The sequence below is a fragment of the Rana temporaria genome, chromosome 1 (genome assembly GCF_905171775.1).
Source record: "Rana temporaria chromosome 1, aRanTem1.1, whole genome shotgun sequence".
Lineage (NCBI taxonomy): Eukaryota > Metazoa > Chordata > Amphibia > Anura > Ranidae > Rana > Rana temporaria.
This window is the reverse complement of record NC_053489.1, coordinates 242,859,631-242,886,745: the sequence shown is the minus strand read 5'-3', so window position 1 is coordinate 242,886,745 and position 27,115 is coordinate 242,859,631. Positions and strand designations below refer to the sequence as shown.

The 27,115-nt window shown below is 44.0% G+C and overlaps 1 protein-coding gene across 1 annotated transcript in view; it reads left to right on the top strand.

Moving 5' to 3' along the window:
• The window catches only part of P2RX2 (purinergic receptor P2X 2), a 53,428-nt gene extending 27,362 nt beyond the window's left edge, over positions 1-26,066 (top strand). Inside the window, exons 8-12 of the mRNA XM_040352161.1 lie at positions 3,991-4,118; positions 15,453-15,543; positions 18,855-18,920; positions 21,706-21,783; positions 25,304-26,066. Of these exons, the coding sequence (XP_040208095.1) occupies positions 3,991-4,118; positions 15,453-15,543; positions 18,855-18,920; positions 21,706-21,783; positions 25,304-25,501 (561 nt within the window). The 3' untranslated portion in view covers positions 25,502-26,066. The remainder of the gene's footprint in view (positions 1-3,990; positions 4,119-15,452; positions 15,544-18,854; positions 18,921-21,705; positions 21,784-25,303) is intronic.
• Positions 26,067-27,115: the final 1,049 nt, after the last annotated feature.

Sequence of the window (27,115 nt, the reverse complement as noted above, 5' to 3'; positions counted from 1 at the left end):
TCTCTACCCCAGCATTTTGACAGCAACTCACACCTTTAGCCATGTATATCAAAGGAATAACACCTGTGAAGGATGGAAACCAATTTCTGATGCCAGGGATGGGATTATGTAACTAGAACAGGGTTCCACGACCTTCACGCCTCCCATTCTGTTTTTGGGCATTTTCCTTTCATGTTAGGTAGATGTGACAGAAACAACCAGGACAGGGGCTTTTGAATGGGACTGCAGGGTACTACTGCCTACTGACTATGGGCCCTGGCATTTGAGGGAACTAGAAGTATTTAGGAAGATGTCCTGTTATATAATGCAAGAGGATATTCTTACATTTAACAGTCAAGGAAGACATAATGGTCACTGCCATTTTTAAACTCAGTGAGCAGATGTATGTGAAAAGGAGGCTGGTAAATGAGATTTGGACAGCCCTGGGTGTCTTCTTGAATCCTGTTGCCGGACAGTCTGAGCTTGGCTGGGGTCTACTGCTAATAGTCTGTTTATTATAGTGTTATGTGTTAATTGTTAAATATGTCTCTCCCATTGTGTGCCTCCTAGGTGTGCATTCCCATTGTTAATTGAGTTACATATTGTTTCTGTCTGTCTGCTTATTTCTTGGAGAGGTGATTAATATTGTGTCCACTTTACTGAGTTATCGAATGATGGGATGGTTATGTGTTTATGCTTACAGTATATTAATGTGTAATGTACTTTGTATATCCAGGGTTGTGGGCTGGGTGTTGAATGGTCTAGGCACCTAGGTTTGTTTAAGTGACTAGTTATTAATTAGTTCACGTTAATTATATCACTGTCAGCTATTAGTTGCTAGATGTTGATTAGCATTATGTGTATGTTGGCTGTTCCTTAACTATGTTAATTATATTCCTGTTTACAGTTAGTATTGTTAGGTTATGTGATCAAACTCTTATCTGATCTTGCATGGTATATATTCTGTGTGAATTTACAAAAAAGTTAGTCTGAGTTTCAGTATGCACATTAACTAGTGTCGTCTACTATCTTGGGTAAAATTTCCCCCCCCTTGCTCCTGTCACTACTAACCTGCATCATCAGGCATGCACACTGATATTCCCAAATTCCAAGGAAAGGTCCCTAGCCATGTTAACAACACCCTTCTTGCCATTCAGCAACTGGGTTTATTTTAAGAGGGGTTACCCAAAAAGGTGTACCCCTTCCAAAGAGTCTGTGCCTAGTGTTGAAAGGAACTAAGCTCTTCAACACTACCAATGCCTCAAAAAGATGGTGATGGAAAAAGGGTGTTGGGGGGGGGGGGGCAGTGACCCTTGGATGACCTACCTACCTGCTTAACTCATGGCCAGATCTAGCCTGTCTGATGTGGGGGTGCAATAAAAAATGGCAGGTGGGCATAGAATGGGAGGTCAGCAGGGTAGTATACAGGGGGTCAACTGGGCAGAGGATAAGGTCAGCAGTTTGGAGGCCAGTGTACAGAGGCTAGTAGTTTGGTGTACAGTGGGCAGGAATCAGAAGGGCATTGTAGGGGTCAGCAGGGCTAAGGACAGGGGTCAGCAGTAAGTGAGGCAGAGTTCAAAGGTTAGTAGTAGGCGAGGGAGAGTTCTGGGATCAGTAGAAAGTGATGAAGAGGATAGATTTTGCCATCAATTGAAAGGATGTTTGGTGATGATGACAGAATTTTTCAGGATGTAATCTGATGCAGATGGTACATGGTTATTCCATATTATTTTCCTCAGAATCGAGTGATTCCATATTTTTCCGCTTCTTGATCTGCAAAAAACAGTTGCAACTGACTACAGTTTTTTTTTTGTTTTTTTTTTTAAGTGTTTATTAAATCCAGAAGGTTGGAATATTAAATGAAAATAGTTTTGAGGCATGTTTGTAATTAGTTTTTTTTTTACACAATTAAACAACTGAATGAACATTTTCCAAGAGTGCTGATTCCATACTTTTTTGCCAGGGGTTGTAAAGTGCAGCACCAGGATGAACCCCTCCTTACATCAAGGATCCCCATCCCCCCCCTTATATTAGGGTCCCCAGAGCCACCCACCTTATATCAGGGTCCCCAGAACCCCCTCTTTACATTAAAGTCCTAAGAGTCTCTCCCTTTACATCAGGGTCTCTTGAGTCCTGCCCCACCTCACATTAGGGTCACTAGAGTCTCTATACTTCACATCAGGGTTCCCAGAGTCATCCCCACCTTACATCAGGTTCCCCACAGTCACCCTTTCTTACATAAGGGTCCACAGAATCATCCCCCTTACATAAGTGTTCCCAGAGTCATCCCCCACAAAAAGTCCCTAGAGTCACCCCCCTTACATCGGGGTTCCCAGAGTCACCCCCTCCCATTTACATCAGGGTCCCCAGAGTCACCCACCCTTTTATAAGGGTCCTCAGAGTCACCCTCCTTACATCAGGGTTCTCAAGATCCTTCAGCTTATATCAAGGTCCCCAGAGTTTCCTTACCCCAACATTAAGGCCGGGTTCACACCGTCCCAGCATGCGGCTCACAGCAGGGGTCCGGTGCATGCTGGTTCACCAATTTAGGTCCGATTTCAGCCCGAATTTTTGGCTGAAATAGAACCTGAAACACACCAAAAAGGGTGCGCGTTTTTCCGGCACACTGCACCGGACCCGCTGCGGAGATATGTGAACCGGCTCCATAGAGAGCCAGTCACATTCTCCTGCTATGCGCATTGAATGCGGGGAAACACGCATTCAATTCGCATAGGTGTGAACCCGGCCTAAATCAGGGTCTGCAGAGTTTCCTTACCCCCCCTTGCAACACAGTCCACTGCTTTCCATTCTCAGTGCAGTCAGCAGCTACATGAGAATGCCGGGAGGCAGGGCGCTGGTCTATGGTCTGGAGGAGGAAGTTCCATCCTCCTCTGAATACTGGTGGCGGAGCAAGCACTTGGTTGGTTGCTAGGAGGACAGGCAGTCCTAGCAACCAATTAGTATAGCTGACTTTACTGGCAGGAGTTGCTGTGGGTGGTGGAGCTACAGGTGGCTGGAAAAAAATAGATCTCTGTGAAATGGAGGTGTTCTAGCACACACATGCACCCTCCTGGCTATGTGCTGTTGACAAGGGGCATAGCTGAACTGGGAACTTGGACAGGACACCCTAGGGAGGTTTGGACCCTGGCTTTGGGGGGGCACAATTGAAATCTGGGAGGGCGCAGCTCACCCTAGCCTCCCCCTGCCCACTTGCAAATGTATGCAGGCAAGTAAAAAGGTAAAATAACCCAAATACTCTTGTTAAAATTGAAACCCACATAATCCACCATATTTGGTCTAATACCAAATATAGTTTTAGTTCCAAGATGTCAAAGGGAACTCCTACCCAGAGTTCACTGCTCCTTTAAAGCCAATCTGCTGCTAGAATACCCCTCACTTCTTATCTGAAGACTGATAGGATAGAAAGGGTGAAATATCAGTTGAAATACACATACATGTATACTGTATATATTTCTTGAAAAATGCCATGTGTATATGGCTAGTATTAAGCAGAGTCCAAACCTTGAACATTTATGCCTCGTTTCCACTGAGCGGATCGGTACGGTTCGGTACGGTACGGTACGCTATTTTGGGTTTCCATTATGAAAGTGTGCCATAAAACCGAACCGTACCGGACCATTCTGGGTCCTGCTTTAGATGTGGGGCCATAGAAAATGGAACGGTTCCATTAGGGCGGAGATGCAATACATTGCACTGATTGGTGGACGCGCTAGGCATTTTTTCTAAATCCTGTATGGTCCCTGACGGTCCGATTTGCAGTGGAAATGCTCACGAGAATAGACCGGTCCATTCTAACCGTTCCAAATTTACTGACCCGAACCGTTCCATTCAGTGGAAACGAGGCATTAGTTCATGTTTAGAAAGGTAGGTTAATAAGGTGTATAACTTTCTCTATGCTTCCAGCAACTATCTTTCCCTGCAGAGAATATTGTTGCTTTTATTACTACTTTTATTGTCCTTAAATATTAAGGTGTGTGTCTACTATTGCAGGGAGGCATTATTGGAGTGATCATTAACTGGGACTGCAACTTAGATTTACATCCATCAAAGTGTCGACCACAGTATTCTTTCCGACGCCTTGATCTGCAGAATAATATATCCACAGGCTACAACTACAGGTTGGTGGATGAAGTTGATAATATATTGAGAGAATCACAGCAGCCTTTTATGCAGTCAGAGCATTAGAGTGTGTGCAGCATTCTATTAATCACACTGGGATAGGAGCAGGGTATAGCTACAATTCGCAGGGCCCCATAGTGACCTATTTCTGGGATGCCTTGCAGAGTCAAGTAAGACAATAGTATATTTACATAGTAATGTAACATAAAATATATCTAAATTAAGGACAGGTAATGGGGGAGCTGTCAGCATGCTATTAGGGACCAGGACCAGTCCTGTGGATAGAAGTTGTCAGAGTAGCAATGCAGGGAATTCACTTTATATTTACTTAGTAGCTGTAGCTGCTGACTTTGAATAATAGGACACTTACCTGTTCTGGAATCCAGCGATGTCGGCACCCCAGCCGACGTTTCCATTGGCTCTCCCGTGCTGCCACCGCCATTGCCGGTAAGAGAAACTGACAGTAAAGTCCTGCTGCTTTACTGCCGGTCCCCTACTGCACACGTGCAAAGTGCCCTGCGCTCTCTTACTGGCCTGGAGGCGGGGAAAGGAGGAAGGGGGTGTGGGACTTTTGACGTACCTCGCCCCAGCAAGGTCCGACGGAAGTAAGCACAGGTACCTATCAAAAACAGGTACCGCTCTCCCCCCCCCCCCAAAAGGTGCCAAATGTGGCAGCGGAGGGGGGGGGGGGGAACAGATAAGCAGAGCTTCCACTTTCTGGTGAAACTCTGCTATAAGTTTTGAAGGCAATAAATCTATTTAAAGGTGGGGGAAGCAAGGGAAGTCTCTAGACAGTTTAGGATCATGGTTAGTGACTCTAAAACAGGGGTAAGCAACCTTAAAGAGATGGAGATCTACCTCAACAACATGGGAGAAGTCAAAGATCACTGGGCACAATGTCACCTCCTTACACCTGATTTAAACCCCTAATTGGCATACTACTGTGTCACAATCATGTGCATTGCATGGCAATCATGGGTTGCCTCCTCACCACCTGCCAAACACACTCAGATCACTTTTCAGAGAAGCAGCAGTGCCTGCTGCACTTGTGAATGAGTCCTTAGTTGAATTTTAAAACCCTGTGGTTGAGTTGCGGTTTTACTATCCCCAATCCCTACCCCCTTTAGCTACTGAGGCAGCAGTCAAAGATGTACACAAGCAACAGTAGGAATTAAGCCCCCTGTTGCTTTTGATGTGTGCTGCTGCCTCCCAATCATGACCCATTCAAGTAAATGGGGTCACTCTGGAAGTGTCCTGCAACTGAATGCGTCTGCGGGTCCAAGGGGTTAAAGCAGGTGGTGGCAAAGCAACACAACGCTGCTTATTTTAACCCCTTGTTTGCTGTACTGCACAAGGTTGCAGGGCACTTGCAGAGTGGCCTCATTCACTTGAATGGGTCATGCTTGGCAGGTGCTACACCCACCAACCACGACAGGGCGTATAACTTCTGTTGTGGCTGCAACATGTGTACACCTCTGGTCACTGCAGCTGAAGGGGGTGCCTTTGGAGTGGGGGTGATAAAAACACATCTTAACTATGAGGTTTTTCCACCCCCCCCTAAACTGCAAATGTAAATAAACCCTACTGCCCTATAAGGTTGCTTTCTCACTGATGTGCTGTGGTTTACCACAGGTGCATCACAGTGCATCTGTACAGAGGCGTAGCTTGAAGCTTGTAAGCCCCAATGCAAAAGTTGACCTGCCCAACCCACCACTACCACCCACCACTTTCACCATGTGTGCAGATACACCCACCACACGCCAAGATACTCATGGTGGGTTAAGAGTTTTGAGTTCCCAGAGTTTCTCCTTACATCAGAGGACAAATATCAAAAGAGGTGGAGTTTTCTGAAATATATCTGTTGTGACTAGCCAACATCCCTAACTAACAAAATATGCAGTTTCCCCTCAAGAGCAGGACTTTATAGGCATGGGCAACCACAGTTCAGGTAAAAAGTTATAAATATTTATTATACAGATTTCAAATAGAGAATCAAAAATTGGTAGCAAAAAATCAACAATATTTCATAAAATGAAAAAAGGATTGTCATAACACCATTCAAAAGTGCATGTACTGCATGGACGTGCCAAGCATATATGCACTGATGGTGTAAACACACAGTTAAAACTGGTACATATAGATCCTACGCGTTGCAGAGAATTTTTTTTACATCAGAGGACAGGAATCACCACCGGAGAATCAGAGGACAGGGATCACCACTGGAGGATCAGAGGACAGGGACCCCTGGCAGGTCACTTGGCAGAGATCCTTTCCCATCCCAGCACTGTATACAGCTCCCCGCCACACTACACAGGGCTGAAATCAAATTCCTTTACACACAGTCTGTCAGCCTTCACAGGGTGTATCTGGCTTTTATGTTAGCGTTCTGGCCTGTGAAATTCTTTGGTCAGAATGGCAGTGTAATTGCAGTAGGCAGATACACCCTGTGCACATCGTGGCTGACTGGCTGTGTTGTAAAGGAATGTCATTTCAGCCCTGCGGAGAAGGAGCAGTATAGAGTGATATAATGGGAAAGGAGCTCAGCAGCCAGGCATAGCATCCAGGGTGGAGGTGGTGGTCAGGGGGCTTTGGGGGGGTGCAACTTGGATCTGGGGAGGCAAAGCCGTGTGACACAAAGTCTGGAGCCTGCAGCCCCCAGGAGGCGTTAAGGGATTTGTTTTAGCAATTTCTGAGGGTTTCTCTCTCAGCGCTGGCAGGTGTTGGGGAAAGGTCACCTTACGTAGGTGTGTGTCTTTTCCCCAGTTGTCAGGGAAGTGGGGGTAAGCAGACATCCCCGGTTGGGGGGGGGGGGGTCCAGAGAATCCCAGCTGGTGACTAGGAGACACTGAGCGGTGTCTTGCCTCACCAGTGACTTCTGTCCCATCAAGGCTACAGGACAGCACTCTCCTCCTCCTAACTCACTGAGCTTGGTTACCATTCCATGTTGCCAGCACACCGCACAGACACTTCCCCATCCTGGGATGTTCTCACCCCATGCTCCTCTCCATTCGGGAAATGGCTCACAGCTTCTCCCCAGCCAATGGGAACAGAGAGGTGTGGAATGTGGAAGGTAAAGTGGAAGCCAGTACTAGAGCATGGCTGTGGTTCCCTAGGGCAGATCAGAGCTGGACTTTGTGGAGGATATGATAATATGACAGGGAGGCTAAAGGGGCCACCTGGAGCTAGGGGTGGGGTAGCGATTGTAACCCCTGCAACCCCTTATGCTATGTCCATGCATCTGTACATTTCCTGGGTTAGCTGCACTTTGCCATAGACTTCTATTATGTCCTGCAGGTGTGGTGCACTTTCTGAAGTGTAAAAGCAGCCTTATACTATTTAGCCCATGTATTGTTTCTCACTGACCTAAAGATCTCTTCTTTCCTGCTGGTGGCACCACTCTGGAGACCGCTAGCTGGCATAAGAGATGGAGTTCAGTAGGTATCACTCTTCATGGGACAGAAGCCAGCACTAAAGAGAAGACATTGGCTTATGTGGCTTTTGCTCCCTACTACAGCTCCAACTTTAAAAGTAGTCCTTCTGCATTGCACTCTGTTTGATGCTCTGAGATGATGGGTCAGCATGCCCAGACCATGATCTACCAATCACCTGATCAATGCACTGGAGCTCCCACATGTAGCACTACCCCCGTAGGAGCTGCTGGTTAGTTTTGCGCCTTGCACGTTACCTCGTTCCTCGTCGTCTAGGGGTTGAGAGTCTGCAAAAAGTTCAATGTCCACAAGTTATAGTTCCTTTTCTTTTGCTTTTCTTTTCAAACAGCTTGTAGAAGTAGAGGGGTGAAGGATCAGTGGAAGGTTCAGGCGCACAAAAGAGTTCACTGGGGAATTTCTAAACTTCAAAGTCACACTCACCACTTTCTCTTAAGTGGGTATTGCTCACCCGGATAGGCCCCTCTCATCTGGCCTAGCAGCCGGGATGGTGCACAGACAAAGATAATCTCAGTCTCTGCCACAGACTGGTTGCAAGTTCAGATGAGGGATTCCAGAATCCTCTGCCACATGATTTGATACCCGGAGATCCAGCCTTACAGTTCTAGAGCCTTTAAGCCAACTCGGCACACTGTAAGGTATTGTAGACTATGGTGCATCCTTCAATAAGTTACCAGGCCTCTCCCAAAGTACCAGCCTTCTGCTCGGTCCTTTCCGGGTCAGGTCCTCCCCTGGCTTCCTCCATTGAGTGACTTCCTCCCGCAGGACAGACAGCACAGGATCACCTCCATGGCGTAGGCCCCAGTCAGGGTAACTGGGCCTACCAGGCCGAAATGCAGCCTCGGGCCAGCATGGTCCCGAGGCTAGAAAGTCACACGACACATACCTCGCGCCAGGAGGGCCACGAGGTGAAAAAGGGCCCCCTAAAATGGTGTCTGCCCCTTAAGTATCCTTCCCCAGCATGCCCAGCGGGGAGACCACTCCCACTGGGCTGTTCCAGAGGAAAGACACCCAATACACCATGGCTTGCCTTAGTTCCAACATTGCCCTGTGGCAGTACCACCACCTACAGGCAAACAAAGGGAAATCCCTCCAGGCACAGCCATAGCCAGAACAGAGGTTGATTTAGCCCCAATTAACAGAGTCTGAGCTAAACTACCAGCTCAGACACCCTCTAAATTTGTCATAGCGCCTGGTCATTGGGAGCAGGGCGCTACACCTATATGGAAGTATGTGCAGAAAGTTGTAGGGAAAGTGTCCAGGAGCCACTGATCGTGGGTGCAATACTTTGCGGGCTCGGAGTCTAGGATTACATCTAGTATCCTGGCATGAGGAGAGGAATTGTTAGTTGTATTATTGATCTGAGGGAAAAGTCAGGGAGGAAGCATGGGCGGGGGGGGGGGGGAATATTACAAACTCAAGATTTAGTTTGAGGAAGTGGTGTGGCATTCATTCAGGAGATGTAGATAGAGAACAGAAGGGGTCCAAAAACAGCCTTGGGGGACCCCTACAGAAAGAGAGAATGGAGAGGGTAAGACAGAGTTGTAGGTACAGTAACACTGATAGATAGGAGGAAAAACGGGAAAAAGCAGAATCTTGGAGGCCGAGGGATTGGAGTTTATTGAGTAGGAGTGTGTGTGGTTAGCAGTATCAAAGGCTGCATAGAGATCTAGTAGTAAGAGTATGGAGTAATGGCTGTTGGTTTTAGCAGTTAGTAAATTGTTAATGAGTTTTAGTAGGGCAGTTTCTGTGGGGTGCTGCGAGTGAAAGCCAGACATTAAGGGGTCAAGAAGATTGTTTGCAGTGAGGTGGAGCTCAGACGGTTGTGTTATAAAAGTTTAGAGATTAATGGGAGCAAGGAGATGGGTCTTAAGTTGTTCAGGCTGTTGGGGTCCAATGGGAGCTTTTCAATTATGGGGGTATGATCTGTGCATGCTTTAGACTGGAGGTGAAAGTGCCAGTAGAGAGGTGGCTGCAGTAGTTGCAAGGGAACAGAGACCAGTGGACAATTAGTTAGGTGGGCATCTGAGAAAAGTTTGATAGCCTCTTCTAAAGTAACAGGGTCAAAAGAGGAAAGTATTGAATGTAGTAATAGGCAAGATATGTTAAAGAGGAATTTTACCCATAACAACTTGATAAAAAAGAATGCCCTTTAAAAAGAAACATACATTCAACAATAATAGTCATGCTACAAAAACTAGTTTGTGCTGTAAATGGCCTCCAGCATTGTTTCTTCTTGCTGGAGGTTGCCATTTTGCTGAAGCCCAGAGCCTCTGAGCAGTGGTAAATCTTTAGGCGGTCACCAAATCGGCCTCTACATCTTCGGCATAGTGAGCAATTGAGAATGTGCAGAGAAGGGTGAGACAGTGTATTATTGGATTTTAAACAGTAAAATCACTTATTTTTAAGAATGAAGTGATCTAGCAGGACTTAATTTTCTGACTAAAAGTCCACTTTAACCACTTAAGGACCACCTCCTGCACATATACGTCGTCAGAATGGCACGGCTGGGCACAAGCACCTACCTGTACGTCCTCTTTAAGTTTCCTCAGAGAAATGGGAGAAAACAGACAAATACAGTCTTAAAAGAGGAGAGGGATAGAGAAGGAGGTGTAGGAAGGATTTGGAAAGTGCTCAGTGGGGATAGAGGGAATCCAACTCCACCTTCTTTCTATCCATTGGGTCTGGGTGAGTGAGTCTAGTGAAGGCCACTAAAGAAGAGGACAGCAGGAAAAGCAGAGTCGGATTCTTGAAGCCAGGTTTCAGTAATGGCATTGGCAAGTAGTTAAAGGTGATGGGAGATTAAAAGGTCATGCACAGAGGTGAGCTTGTTACAGACAGAGCAGGTATTCTTGAGGGCACATGAGGAGGGATGTTTTTTTAAAGCAGGGGGATAGAAATTATTTTAGGCTCTGGGTAGACAGAGCCTGATGTGAAGTCGGAGACAATAGTCCTCCATCATATCCGTTCTCCCTGTCATTGACAGCAGGCAGTGGGCAGATCCAAAGCCAATAGACAGCCTGCTATTGGCTATAGAATCTGCTCACTGCTTGCTGCCACAAGGAAAGAGAAGACCTGATAGAGTCCTGGTTTCTAAGCTGCCCTTTAGGCACTGCCTATTGTCAGCCTCACTGGTTTCTAGGTGTCTGTTAGCTGCTACACAATGTACAGAGACGGACACTCAGCATTTGTACAGTTGTTTTTGTGAATTCTTGTGTCTGAGGTTTGAGCATTCTTTTTTATCATTTTTAGCCAATGAATAGCTAATTACTAGGAGGGGTATGTAAGTTTTTGCAAGATATTTTCAGTCACACCCCTTGAAAGGTATTGGTGCAGAAAATGTTTGAAGCCTCTAGATCAAAAGAAGCTCATGCACTCTTTCAAGCTATAAGCGAGACTATGCTCAGGTGTGAATAGGCACATCCGAAAATCGTAGGTCTTTGGATGCTGGGCACTTTGGAGCTTCAAGTTCCAAAATGATCAGATGCGAGCAGTTGGTTCTAATTACCCCCAGTTTCGTAATCTATGTACTGGAGGCAATTTTTTTAAATTTGGTGTGGTAATAGTGCCACTTTGTAAACGTGTCGCAATTAGGAACAACCTGAAGCTGCCACACATTTCAGTAAAGCTATTGAAGCTGGTGACATGGCTTTTTGAATCTGGCGCAGGACCTTCTAAGGGGCCATACCACCAGAAATGCTTTAGTCTCTTTTAGTTCTGAAATCCTACCCACCCTTAACCTCTATTCTCATCTCTCTTTTTGTACAATAAGTTATTAGCCCACAAGCCTTCTTTAACAATCAACAGGTATTTTTTTTTTCCACTTATCAAACAGATTTAAAAAAACAATTCCAATGGTAAATTTAGCATACAAAAATATAGAAAACGGAAAAGTTCATTGTTAGGGTTTGCTTAAACTTTAAGTTGCATCCCTAGTGAGGTCTGCTTACCACCCCAGGGCTTTGTAGCAGCTTGGCTATAGTTATGCCACTGGATGGAAGATGGTCTGTCTCATTTTGGAGTAATTGCATTTTGGACTGCAGGGCAAACATGTGTTTAAGCAGATCTGCAATGTGATATACAGTATTTTCCCATAGTTTGCATACTAGTGCCATAATGTAGGCAGATCGTCAGCCCTGAAATGAAAATTATAATGTGTCAATGTTTTCTTACAAAGAACTTAAACTTGCTCTCTGTTTGTACTGAAACCTGCTCTAAAAGTCTGAATTGGATTAGTTGCTGCAGAAAATAAACTCTAGCGTTCAGTAAAACATGCTGATTCATCAGCCACTTTGACAAATTAGGTTTCAGTTCACCTTTGGATTGATTTTCCGTGACCAACTGCTGTTACCCCAAGACACCGCAGACGTTAGGGGTTCTAGCCTAGTGCATTAAAATGTAGGCTTGGTTGATAAGAGCAGGTTTACTTACATTCAACAACAGTTCTAATTATTGTTATTTGACAGTCAGATCTTCCAGCTATAATATCTATGACCAACCGTAATTCTCTAGTCAGGGGAAACTCTTTGGCCCTGTACACACGAGAGGATATCCGATGGAAACGGTCCGCCGGACCGTTTCCAGCAGACATTTCTGCTCCTGATTTTGATCTGATGGGCTGTACACACCATCAGATCAAAATCCATGGCGGAAAACATACGCGGTGACATGGCCGCGCGACCCTGGAAGGTAAATACTTCCACGAATGCGTCGAATAATTTCGACGCATGCGAGGGATGGGGATCGGACGGACTTATCCGGTGAGTCTGTACGAAGGACAGGTTTCCAGCGGATAGATTTCTTAGCATGCCAAGAAATTTTTATCCGCTTGAAAACCGTCGGCTGGAGAAATATCCGCCGAAAAATGTCCGCTAGGCCGTACACACGACCGGATTTGTCTGCTGGAACTGATCCGCGGATAAATCCCAACGTACAGATCCGGTCGTGTGTACGGGGCCTTTAAGAAGTGGGTTTTTATGCATTTTCTGTTTGTAGGCATTCATTTTCTGTCAGTAAACCACTCTCAAAATGCAAAACAGAAGGTTTTTTTTTTCTGCCTCTAAACACTGAGCTTAAAGCGGGGGTTCACCCAAAAAAAATAATTTAACATCACATTCAGGCGAGGTGTGATAATGACAACCGGCTGTTTTTTTTTTTAAATCCTTGCCGTACATACCGTTTTATATATATATGTTCACCGCAGCTTCCGGGTATAATCTGCGGGACTGGGCGTTCCTAATTGATTGACCGGCGCATACAGCGCGTCACGAGTTGCCGAAAGAAGCCGGACTGCGAGTCGGCTCTATACGGTGCCTGCGCACCGACGTTCGGCTTGTTTCGGCAACTCGTGACGCACTGTATGCGCCGGTCGGAAGCCTGTCAATCAATTAGGAACGCCCAGTCCCGCAGATTATACCCGGAAGCCGTGGTGAACATATTTATATAAAACGGTATGTACGGCAAGGATTTTAAAAAAAACAGCCGATTGTCATTATCACAATTCGCCTGAATGTAATGTTAAAACATTTTTTTTTTGGGTGAACCCCCCGCTTTAAAGGCTTGGTTCACATACGAGCCACATGCAGCTCATCGCAGGGGTCCGGTGCGTGCTGGTTCACCGTTTCAGGTCAGATTTCAGCCCGAATTTTGGGCTGAATTTGGACCTGAAATGGACCAAAAGACGCACATAATTTTTCTGCAGAACACACCAGAGCTGCTGTAGAGATATGTGAACCGGCTCCATAGACAGCCGGTCAAAATCTCCTGCGAATTGGATGCGGTGAACCCAGGACCCAGCCTAAAATATGCCTCTAAACGTTCCAATTGTGCATGAACACATAGGATAACATTCGTTGCTTCTACAGGCAAAAAACGCTAAACTTCTCTAGGAGAAGCGTTTTTTTAAGTCAGTGTGCATGGATCCTTTATTAGTTCATGTTAGTTCATTTTTTACGTTATTCTATATGAATCATTGAACAATTCCAAACTACCTTAATCTTTACAGAGGCACCATAATGAGCCTGCTCTTTTATTGCTCTCTCCTGTCCCCCCCCCAATTGGCTATATACTATATATATATATATATATATATATATATATATATATATATATATATATATATATATATATATTTACACAGTACATACAGTATATATACAGTGGGGATCGAAAGTTTGGGCACCCCAGGTAAAAATTTGTATTAATGTGCATAACGAAGCCAAGGAAAGATGGAAAGGCATTAAATTACAGATTAGACATTCTTATAATATATAAAAAAAAGTTAGATTTTATTTCCATCATTTACACTTTCAAAATGACAGAAAACAAAAAAATGGAGTCTGCAAAAGTTTGGGCACCCTGCAGAGTTAATATCTTGTACTGCCCCCTTTGGCAAGTATCACAGCTTGTAAACGCTTTTTGTAGCCAGCCAAGAGTCTTTCAATTCTTGTTTGAGGTATCTTTGCCCATTCTTCCTTACAAAAGTCTTCCAGTTCTTTGAGTTTTCTCGGCTGTCTGTCACGCACTGCTCTTTTAAGGTCTATCCATAGATTTTCAATTATGTTGAGGTCAGGAGTTTGTGAAGGCCATGGCAAAACCTTCAGTTTACGCCTCTTGATGTAATCCCCCGTGGATTTTGAGGTGTTTTTAGGATCATTATCCATTTGTAGAAGCCATCCTCTCTTTAACTTCAGCTTTTTCACAGATGGCATCAAGTTACCATCCAAAATTTGTGGAAATTTTATTGAATCCATTTTTCCTTCTACTCGTGAAATGTTCCCTGTGCCACTGGCTGCAATACAACCCCAAAGCATGATTGATCCACCCCCATGCTTAACAGTTGGACAGAGGTTATTTTCATTAAATTCTGTGCCCTTTCTTCTCCAAACGTACCTTTGCTCATTCCGGACAAAAAGTTATATTATAACCTCATCGGTCCACAGAAAAAATGCATCAGGCTTGTCTATATGTTCATTTGCAAAGTTCAAACGCTGATTTTTGTGGTGAGGACGTAGAAGAGGTTTTCTTCTGATGACTCTTCCATGAAGACCATATTTGTACAAGTATCTCTTTATAGTGGAATAGTGTACCACAACTCCAGTGTCTGCCAGATCTTTCTGGAGGTATCGTGCAGTCAAACGTGGGTTTTGAATTGCTTTTCTCACAATCCTGCAAGCTGTTCTGTTTGATATTTTTCTTGGTCTTCCAGATCTTGCTTTAACTTCCACTGTTCCTGATGACTGCCATTTCTTAATTACATTCCGAACAGAGGATATTGACATCTGAAAACGCTTTGCTATCTTCTTATAGCCTTCTCCAGCTTTGTGAGCGTCAACTATTTTCACTTTCCGTTTTCTAGACAACTGCTTAGAAGAACCCATGGTGCTGATTGTTGGGGCAAGGTCAGATGAGTCTGGGCATTTAAAACCTTTGAGATTGACATCACCTGGTCTTCCCAGACGATGATTGAGAACAATCCATGACACTGGCAGGTCTCAGCTTTGCAAAGAGTGAAAAAGTGCATGCTATAAATTCTGCAGGGTGCCCAAACTTTTGCAGACACCTTTTTTTTGTTTTCTGTAATTTTGAAAGTGTAAATGATGGAAATAAAATCTAACTTTTTTTGACATATTATAAGAATGTCTAATCTGTATTTTGATGCCTTTTGGATATTTTTCCATCTTTCCTTGGCTTCGTTATGCACATTAATACAATTTTTTACCTGGGGTTCCCAAACCTTCGATCCCCACTGTATATATATATATATATACACACAAACAAAAAAATGATATATAATACACTTATTTTTGTTCTACATTCTGCTTTTCTCCTTCCTTTGTTACATCCTATTTACGACCTTTGTTTCTGCTGCTTTGTTGCAAAACTCAGGTTTGCCAAGTATTACTTCAAGAATGGCACAGAAACCCGCACGCTAATTAAAGTATATGGGATTCGCATTGCTGTCATTGTTCATGGGCAGGTAACTATGCTTACAGATTTTTATATTGTATGTCAATATTTACTATCATCTACTCTGGTTAACTTTTTGCTTATTTAGGTTTTATTTGCCTGCCTAATTCAACTTAAAGGTAAACGACTCACAAGCACACATTTTCTGAGGTCTGAAGGACTCTGTTGCTACCATATTAAAATGTTACAATGTTTGGACAATGAAGAGTTGGAATCATGGTGATCTTTAGGAAGATGATCTAGTGGAAAATAATTTTAGCTTAAACAGAGATAAGCTGGCACTGCACACATCATATTGGCTTATAAGAGATCATCTATCATGTACTGCCCAGTGAATCTCCTGATGGAATGAATAGTCAAGTATCAGCATCTGGACCTACACTGGAATTTATTTGTCCATGTTAAGCAGATTTAGTCTTTGCTAATTATAAACATGGGAATAGAAAATAGTGCTTCTGCTCATTGTTGGGCAACAATGAAAATACAGTGTTCCTAAGGCCTGTTTCACATGGGCTTCTGCTTGTATAAGAGCAGTGTGAACAGTAATCTTTTATGAAAGTTTAAGCAAGTTTTTGGCAAACTTTGAGCAGCATTCTCTAAGCTTTTAAAGTGCCCTTTAGCTAATGTTTGAAAATGTTATACAAAGATCCTAATGGAACTGCTGATAATAACTTTAAACAAGCTACTAGCAGGCCCCAGCAGGCTTTCAACAAAATTCAAGTAGTGCTGAAGCCTGCTTTCAGCTTATTTAAAGTGGCAATCAGCACTCCCATTAGGATCTGTGTTCAACATTTACAAACTGGAGCTGAAGGCCCCTTTAAAAGCTTCAACAAAGCTTGGTAAAGCTCTGAAAATGCTTTGTAAAAGCTTGCTTTTCACACTGTTCCTATACAAGCTTAAAGCGGGGGTTCACCCGAAAAACAAATTTTTAACATTAGATTGAGGCTAATTACGGGAAGCAGAATCGGGTGTTTTTTTTTAAAATCAATGCAGTACTTACCGATTTAGAGATAGATGTTCTCCGCCGCTTCCGGGTATGGTCTGCGGGACTGGGCGTTCCTATTTGATTTGGGTGAAAAAATTGGGTGAACCCCCGCTTTAAGCCCATATGACCGTTCACACATGTGTTTGTTCCAAAGAACGAAACAATACTCATAAAGGCTACTTTCACACTGGGGTGGAGGCGTTAGTGGTGCTTTACTGCTGTTATAGCGGCGCTTTTCGACCGCTATCGGGTCAATTTTAACCCCCACTAGCGGCTGAGGAAAGAGTTATTAGAGCTTTGCAGGCGATTCGGCATTTCAATGGCAGGGGCGGTGGAGGAGCGGTGTATACGCTGCTCCCACACCGCCCCAAAGATGCTGCTTGCAGGACTTTTTTTCCCGTCCTGCAAGCGCACCACTACAGTCTGAAAGGATGCAGGCTTTCACACTGGGGCTGCAGAAGAGGCAGTTTACAGGTGCTTTTCAGGCACCATTTTTAGCTCAAACACACCTGTTAAAGCCCAATTGTGAAGTAGCATAATGTACCAATAATATTTATAATATGTTTATGACCTGTTTTCGTTGTGTTTATGAAGTGTAAGGCCCTGTACACACGATAGAATCCATCCGCTGAAAAATCGCATGGTGTGTACACTCCAGCGGATCTGTTTCCGCGGATATTTCTCCCCTGGGATGGATTCCAGCAGATCGAATATTTGCTGACATGCCAAACAAATCCATCTGCTGGAATCCATCCCAACGGATGGATCCGCTGGTCTGTAGAGACTCACCGGATCCATCCGTCCGAAGGGATCCCCCGCATGCGTCGTAATGATTCAACGCATGCGTGGAATTCCTTATATGACAGCGTCGCGCACGTCGCCGCGTCATAATCGCGGCGACGGCGCGACACGTCATCGCCAGAGGATTTCGGCGCGGATTTCAATGCGATGGTGAGTAAACTCCATCGCATTAAAATCTGCTGAAATCCTCGAGAGGATTTATCCGCGGAAACGGTCCGCTGGACCGTATCCGCGGATAAATCCTCCCGTGTGTATGGGGCCTTAGAAAATCTTCAAGAATGCTTGATGAATGCCCATGGAAGTGTTGTGTTTCTAGTGGGAAGTGCTTAAAAGGGGTATTGATGTAGAGGAAAGGATCTACTTTGAGGTGTGGTTAGGTTCGGATGTGATAGCAAACATTTTTGTGAATTCTCTGAAAGATGGATTTGTATACTTTGCTCTCTTTGACACTTGGCTTGGTCCAGCTCAATTTTGCTGACATAAAAAGCTTTGCCACTGGCAATAATGCTTAATGCCTCTGCTTCTACCTGGCACTGTCAGTATTGCTGGCTGGCATGATACTTTTGCCTGCACACAGAAGTAAATGGTTTACCATACAGGAAGTGGCTAGAGTGGTTAGTCTGTCCTAGTACTCTATTACTCTCTAGTGCATTATGGGATATAGGAGTCTCTACTGTCTCTCCCCCCAGTGCCCAGCTAACACTTTATAAATGCTTCATTAACGCTCCATAACTTTTCTAAGAGCCGTTAAAGTGATTGTAAAGTCTTGTTTTTCTTTATAACAAACATGTTATACTTACCTGCTCTGTGTAATGGTTTTGCACAGTGCAGCCCCAATCCACCTCTTCTCGGGTCCCTCTTCGCTGCTCCCGGTGTAGTGTCACATTCCGCTCCCTATCACAGATTGCTCCGGAAGTGACGTTCCATCGCCGCCATCTTGCTGCACCCCACACCATTGCACAGTAATGATAGAGTGTGAAGGGGGCAAGCGGACATCTTGTTACACCCACTGGTGTATTCGATTTCACAGTTATTTTCAACACAAAACAAAGTTTATATGCTTAATATAGTGTTTGTAAATCTGACGGACTGTTTATATGTTAAATGTGAAAATCAGAGGTGTTTTGTCACATTAGCAACCATGTAAGGTCAGCGGGTTTGCTGCTGCTTTTTAAAATGTTACATGTAAACAGTCCATCGGATTTCCAAATACTATATTTAAACATATAAGCTCCGTTTTGTGTTGAAAATAACTGTGAAATCTAAATCCTGGGTGGGTGTAACAAGATGTCCGTTTGCCCCCTCTGACTCTATCATTACTGTGCAATGGTGTGGGGTGTATCAAGATGGCGGCGACGAAACTTCACATCCGGAGCAATCTGTGATGGGGAGTCGAATGTGACAAGACACCGGCCTCCTGTTGAGTGCCCCCACAGCAAGCAGCTTGCTATGGGGGCACCCGAGCCGAGATGCAGCTCTGTGTAATAATGTAATATAACACATTTTAACATCTTTTAACATATTTTATCCTGCAGGCTGGCAAGTTTAGTCTCATCCCAACTATCATTAATCTGGCCACTGCCCTGACATCTATCGGTGTTGTAAGTATAAACCATATTTCTTAAAATCTGTTCAAACACTTTAAAGTTTATTCACCCAACAAGTAACAATGTACAGTAGAATGTAATACGGCCAAAACACACCAGTCAGCACTCTTAGCCATTGGCTGAGAGCGCTGATCGGATGCCGTTCGGCAGACCTTTTTCAGTAACGCCCCTTCGAAAGAAGCTGGTAGTCCGTACAGCCGGCTTCTGCCGGACTTGCTGCCGTACACACGGGCCGAATGTTGGCTGGTTTCTATTTAGCCTGTGTATCAGGCTTTAGTCAACAGTAATGGAGAGGTATAATTAAACCAATAATAGAGTAGGACCCAACAACAGGTCTCAGTAATAGACAAAGACATTATTAAGCCGAAATATTGGTCAGGTCCCACATTTAGAAGGTAATAGTAAAGCAACATGGCTCTAAAACTACATTTTTTCATTCTTGTTTGTATCAGAAAAGGTGACATATACCAGAATAGTTTGAATTGTATTTTGGGCAAAACAGATCCTAATTCCTAAATATAAAGTGCCCTAACTTCAAATTTTAAACCCAAACCAAAAATGTATTATATACCTTATCAATCATTAGATGTGGTGGATTCGTTTTCTATTTTTAGGCTTGTTTCCTCTGTTTTCACCTGGTGATCTGGCCAGTAAAACATTACCTGTATTAGAGTACAAGAATAAAAATATAAATAGTGCACACACAAATCATATATAGAAAAATAAGTGAGCATGTGACCATTTGAAACCATAAATTATCCACTTTCCACCTGCCGTATAGTAAAATGACTCTCGTTCTGGGACAACGTCATATGACGGCGCCCCAGAACCGCTGCTCTTGCGGTGTTCCCAGGACACGGCACGACCCTGATCTCGGCAAAGAACCGATGACGCGGCTCTTTACCCATGTGATCGGCTGTGTCCAATCACAGCCGTTCACATACAAACAAGGAGGTGACGTTTATCGCCTCTCCTTGGCTCACACTGGCAGAGTGTATGGTGAGGAGAGCCGATCAGCAGCATCTCCTCGCAAAGGGAGACCTGTATTAGGACAATAATTATCAGTGCCCTGATTACAGTACAGCCCCAGCAGTGCCCATCAGTGGTACCATCCAGTGCCCTTCAGTGATACCAATCAGTGCCCATTAGTGATGCTAGTCAGTGCTGCCTTTCAGTGCTCATCAGTGCTTTTTATTAGTGCCCATGAGTGCAACCTATCAGTGCCGCATATCATTGCCCACCCATGCTGCCTATCAGTGCCCATCAGTGCCATCCATCAGTGCTGCCTATCGGCGCATATCAGTGCCACATATCAGTGCCCATGAGTGTGGCATATTAGTGCCTCCTCATCAGTGCCACCTAATCAGTGCCCATCAGTACTGCCTATCAGTGCTTATCAGTGTTACCTCTAAATGCCCATCAGTGCAGCATATACAGCCCCAGCAGTGGCCATCAGTGGTACCAATAAGTGCCCATCAGTGATGCTAGTCAGTGCTGCCTTTCAGTGCTCATTAGTACCTATCAGTGCCGCCTATCATTGCCCACCAGTGCTGCATATCAGTGCTACCTATCAGTGCCACCTATCAGTGCCCATGAGTGCCACCTATCAGTGCCTCCTCATCAGTGCCACCTAATCAGTGTCCATCAGTGCCGCCTATCAATGCCCATCAGTGTGGCATATTAGTACCTCCTCATCAGTTCCACCTAAACAGTACCCATAAGTGACCCCTCATCAGTGCCCATTAGTGCAGCCTATGAGTGCCCATCAGTGCCGTCTCATCAGCGCACATTAGTGAACGAGGAAAAATTACTTATTTTAAAAATTTACAGACAGAAACTATATTTTTTTCCAAATTTTAGAAACAAAAACCCAGGGGTGATTAAATACCACCAAAAGAAAGCTCTATTTGTGTGAAAAAATATATAACAATGTCATCTGGGTAGTGTTGCATGACCGCGCAATTGCCATTTAAAGTGTGACAGAGCTGAAAGCTGAAAATTGGCCTAAGCAGGAAGGGGGTAAAAGTGCCCAGTAGGCAAGAGGTTAGGTTAATAAAAAAAAAATCCAAATGCTGATTATCTTTGTACAATGAAGTTTTTAATATACAAAAACAAATGTCCGATATAAATAAAAGTAAAAATGAATCGCACCATCCACCACAATCTCCAGTGTAAAAAAAGTTAGTGGCAAAACATAAGCATTCTCTCTGGTGCAAACAAGGATTGTGAAGCAAAGCTGGTCCTCCCACTCCTTCCACTCTGTTCTCTTATGATATGTTTACCAGAAACGGAGACCTCTCTGATCAGCGAGTGCCATTTGTTAGATTCACAGCACTGCAAAAGGCAATAAAGCTTAAATGGCTTACAGTTCTGGCCATACTTCTACTAGTCTAAATAAAGATGTGCAGGGAGGGGATTACAGTAGGCTGAGGCAATATTTAAAAATACATTTAAGCAGTTGATTGAATAGGTAACTGCATTAAAAGGTCTTTATATCAGTCTACACTTAAGCTTTACAAATTATTGGTTCACTTCAGCCTCTTCTGCTTTTATATTTAGAACAGATCCATATATTAGAATCTCTGTGCTATTATTATACACACATGATCTATTAAGTATTCATTTTCATTATGACCCCATCTATTGTACTTTGGATGTGCTGTGAGCCATGGTATATACAGTATTTTAGTGGTGAGCATTGATAGCTCATATTACCTTTAGTCTATAATCCCCACATAAATCAATGTTTAGTAGATTTTCTTTATTCAACTTCCATTAGGGGTCTGTCTTCTGTGACTGGATACTGCTGACTTTCATGAACAAAGATCACGTGTACAGCCTGCGAAAATATGACAAGGTGAGTAGATACAAAATGGAACTCAACAAAATGAATGGCTTGTCACCAGATTCACATAATTTGCAGTTCAGTTGGCTCCCATTTGCTTATTTTTTAGTTTCTAAAGTCTGAAGCTCTGTACACACGGCCCAGAATCTCGTCAGGAAAAAAACTTTGTTTTTCCTAATAAGATTCTTGGCAAGATTCTCTTGCCGGTCGAGTGTACAGACACTACATTCAAAAGAACCGTCGTTCTTTTGAATGGCACGAACGTGGTGACGTCATCGACTACGACGAGCATGCGTCAAAGTCATTTCGAGCATGCGTGGGTTTCCATGGAGAGGTAAGTATACACACGCTCGGGTTTCTCGGCAGGAAAACACTGCTGAGAATCTCACAACGAGAAAATAGAGAGCAGGTTCTCTATTTTTCTCGTCGAGATTCTGGGCAGTTTTCTTGACGAGAAAACACAAAGCCTCGTACACACGCACCGTGCGTGTGTACGAGGCTTTACATGTCATTAGTGAACTAACATTAGAAGGATGAAACCATGTGAATAAAGACAAAAGGCTGCTTGGGGCCAATTGGCATAAAATATCACAGGTCAAAAAATTGGTTGGGACTTTCGAGGCACTGATAGGAAACATAAAATAATTTATTCACATAAAACAGTATACATATAAAAACATTAGGGACAGGACCCACAAATCAGATCAAGTAATGTGATAAACAAAACCATATAGGTCTAATGGGTGGAGCCAGCCAGCAACCTCGACCGGTTTCGCGGTGATACCGCTTCTTCAGGAGGGTCTATGAAATACATACAAAATATACAATAAAGAACAAGCATATTAGAAAAGTGTATAAAGCATGGAAAAAAATAAAAACAGTGCTATGTCTAAGGGAGTCAATTGCTCACCTGAGCTGGTCCAGTGACTGGGTCATGGGCTTGGTAACCCTCCGTGGTGCACAAGGGGAATATCAAAATGAGCTCTAATAAGGTAAAAAGGTGCTTTAAAGGGGTGGTTCACCCTAAAAACTACATTTTCTTATTCCACTGCCCCCCCCCCCCCCACATTACAATCCGATTAAGGCTCTTATTATTTTTTTCATTCTGTACATACCTTAGTACAGCATATTCACCCGTGCATCCGGGTTGCGAGTCCCGCGGGAGTGGGCGTTCCTCACATGCTGGTGATTGACGTTTTGCCCAAAAACAAGCTCCCCCCCTCGCGTAAGCCGCGTCACGGTTGGCGAAAGGAGCCCAACGGCGAGTCGGCGCTATACTGCGCATGCGCATCGCCGTTCGGCTCCTTTCGCCAATCGTGACGCGGCTTACGCGACGGGGGGGGCTCGTTTTTGGGCAAAACGTCAATCACACACATGTGAGGAATGCCCACTCCCGCGGGACTCGCAACCCGGATGCACGGGTGAATATGCTGTACTAAGGTATGTACAGCATGAAAAAAATAATAAGAGCCTTAATCGGATTGTAATGTGGGGGGGCAGTGGAATAAGAAAAAGTAGTTTTTAGGGTGAACCACCGCTTTAAGTAATCAAGTTGGAAAATTTATTAGACTAGGCAAAGGCCACCAAGGTGAGGGAAGGGAGTAGGGGGGGGGAGGGAAGAAGGAAAAAGGGGGGAGGGAAGGGTGTTAGGGGCCTAGGGAGATGAAAAGGGATACGGAATGGGAAGGCAAGGGAGGGAGGGAGGGGGGGAAGGGGAAGGAAAATGGAAGGGACAGTGGATGGGAGGGAAGGGATGAAGGGAAGAAAGACAGGGGAAGGGAGGAGGGGTAATGGAAAGAAAAAACTAACATTGTTGAAATGTTGGTATTAAGGAGTGACTGTATCATTATTAACATTAATATTATTCATCACCCTATTGTGCACTAATATTAAATACTGAATATGAATATTTAAAAAAGAAAAAAGTAAAATTTAGATATACATATGCATATGCGACTAAATAGGTCATGTGCTCGTGCCTACCTGGCTGTTCAGACTGCTCTGTACATATTTTCAAAATCAAATAGAAAAAGAGTCTAGATTAAAACAGATTTTGCTGTGGTTTGACTTTAGAAAAATCCAAAATGCTCTGTAATCCCTGTGTCGTGGAAGCAATCTGGATCAAATAGGATTTTTGTACATGTAAAATCCTTTTCATGGAGACATTGGAAGTTGTGTACTGTCCGGTTAAACTGCCCTCCGCAGGAGGAATGGACACTGGTAAACAAAAAATTGTGGGCCATCCCAGGATAACACCTACTACATCCAGCATGACTCAGTTTTATGGCATTTTGATGTAGCAGCCTTCTAGTGTAGGGCAGGCTGCTAAGTACATTTAGTCCTGCTCCCATGTAGTCAAGGGAACAGGGGGTTGATTATTTAAAGCACTGTTACTTTCCCCTGTCTTCTAGAGGAGTCTAGAGGTATAGTGGGAGGAAGAACAGAGCAGGCAGCCTAAATATTTATGGGACTCCAGCCAATCCCTGGGGAGGTGTGCTCAGAAGGTGGTGAGAAAGTCCATAAACAGTCTGGGCTGGGCCTGAGCAGCAAATGGCAGTGTTCTTTTGTCCAGTCCTGCAGGAGGAGACACCTGTGTAGGGCTCTGCCCCCTGGTGCAGGACCCTATAAGAAGCTATTTTCAAATACTGCAGATACGTGTCCAGGGATTAAGTTGGGGCTGGGGGAAGCACACACCGGAAAGAGCCAGAAAGAAGTTGGTGAGAAAGAGTCCAGCTGTCCTATGGTGATGTGAGTCTACATCTCCCTCGCTAGGAATAGCTTGGTGGATATCAAAAGTAGGCAACAGATGTCCCTGTGGGATATGTGAGTAAAAGACCCCAATGCTGAAGGAAAGTGACTGTGTGAAGCTTTTACCTCTAGATGGAGTACAGATCACCAGCAGCATAGATATCATGTGGGACGTTCAGTGTGTACAGTGCAGCCAGCAACTTTGCATACTGCAACCAGCAGTTCATGCAATGCAGCCAGGAATTGAGGAGTCCTCAAGTTATTCAGTTCTGCTATTTTTAGGGTATTCCATGGTCCCTTCCCGTATCCCACGCCAAAAATTAAAAACATATGGCGTGGATGTCCCCCCCCAAAATCCATACCAGACCCTTATCTGAGCATGCAACCTGGCAGGCCAGGATTGGGGGGGGGGGGGGCGAACCGTACCAGGCCATATGCCCTCAACATGGGGAGGGTGCTTTGGGGTCGGGCACATGGTTTAGGGGGTGCCGCCCCTGCACCTCGTAAAAACAGGCTGCCACTGGTCCAGGGGATGCTCCATAGTTGTGGGGAACCTCTCCAGGACCCATAGTCCTTTTTCACTGTTGTGTGTTTTTTTCTTATTTATGAACCATTTATTTTTGCTTTCCTTGTGAGCCAACTTCTGTTATAACCTTATCTGTTAACCACTTGTTAAAAATTCATAAAAACTATTAAAAAGGAATACTTTTTGGGTTACAGTTAACTACAATTATCAATGTAATGCTCACACAGACCCAGCATTAACATTTGAATTATACTACAGGTCTGGAAACTGGAGGAGACCCATACTGCAACAGTTACTACAGCCAGCTCCCCGCAAGACTCGCCAGCTTCTTCTGAATCTCTCTGTACTAATCATGACCCTCCATACAAGGACAGCAGCCCAAGAGTTGAAAACAACACTCAGGAAAATGGACAACAGGCATGGAGTGAGAGGACAGAGTCTGCTCCTGGGAGCTGATATTTCACACCAAGTCCCTCTAGTGCCTCTGGAACTGTTGGCCAAAATGTTTTACTGGAAAACATTTACATAAAACTCAGGAAATTGCAAGCATTTTGGAAAAGGCCCGGAGCTATGTAAAGCCCATCAAAAGGCTGAGGAGTCTGAAAAGGCTTCCTAAGCCTTAGGTGGAAGAGGGAGGCGTACTGCAGGTGAGAAAATGAACTATTTAACAAGTATTGGGAGCTGAATATAAGGAGGAAAAAGCATTGAGATTAGTGAGAAAGGATACTGTAAACCTCTGGCCTGAGAGACAGTAGTAATAGTGCACTTAAAACTGGACCACCAGCATTAATGAGAGGAGATGACCATTCGTATTTCTCTTTTTCAAACAATTCTCTTCTAACTTCACACCCATAGCCTATTTTACAGTAGGGTTAAAAAAAAAAAAAGGCCAGTCCCAACCTTAGCATCTTGACATTACAACTGTTATTTTTCTAGTGCAGGATACATAGTACAGTGGAACCTCGGTTTAAGGGTAACTTGGTTTTGAGAGCGTTTTGATTTGCAACTTCTTTTTCTAAATTCTGACTCGGTTTGCTAGTGACTCGCAAGATGAGCAGAATTCAATGTAAATAGACCTGCAGTACCTCATTTGGCCTGAGGTACGGGGGCGCAGGAGCCGAACATTGGCCAAAGTGTCCTCTGGCTTTTTCGGCGCTCTATGGCGCCCCCCCCCACCTTTGGCCACATTCGGTATTGCATGCCATTGAAGTCAATGCGGAACAAATTATTTTCTTTCCATTGACTTCAATGGGAAAACTCGCTTTCATATGCAAGCATTTTGTATTACGAGCATACTCCTGGAATGGATTATGCTCGTAATCCGAGGTTCAACTTGTGGGGTTCTCATTCTCAATTATAACCTGTGTTTTCCTTTAACTCTGATGTTCTTTTGGAATCTTTTTGTGTTTATAATGTGTAGGACCCCTATTTTGCAGTTTCCTGGCTTCACTCCCTAATTTTTTATGATATTAAATCAAACAGCCTTTTATGTACTCTGATTCTACTCCTTTCTCTTTGTTAAGTACAGGACTCCATGTCTCTCTTGGGATTCATGAGCAGGGAAGTGGGGAGTAATGATATCTCTTAGTAGATAACAAGATTTCAAAGTAATTATTATAAGGATCGGACTTTGTGGTCTCAGATTTACCTCCATTACCTCCTTATTTGCTCACTGCCCTCCTCGTACTTCTTTCTTCTTGTCTGTAAGTGCCGAGATGTGTACTTAAATCAATTATAAGATTCCTTGTGGTATTAGAGTGCCTATAATGAACTTCCATGCAAAGTAATAAATTATAGATGTCATTACACTATGAATACATGCTATGTTTCCTTACATTCAACATGACGTTTGAATTGTAAACATTGACCAAAAGTAAAATTCTTCAAAATGCAGTTTTTAACTGAGCTAGGTATAGGACAAAACATTGACATGCTAAAGTGAGCAGCCTGTGGAAATTATGCGATCTTCTAATTGGGAAAATAAATGGCCATGTCATTGAAAGAGCTTCAAATACATCTACCATATAGAGAGGTTAAGGGTCTATATTAAAATGCAGTTACCTAGGCAGT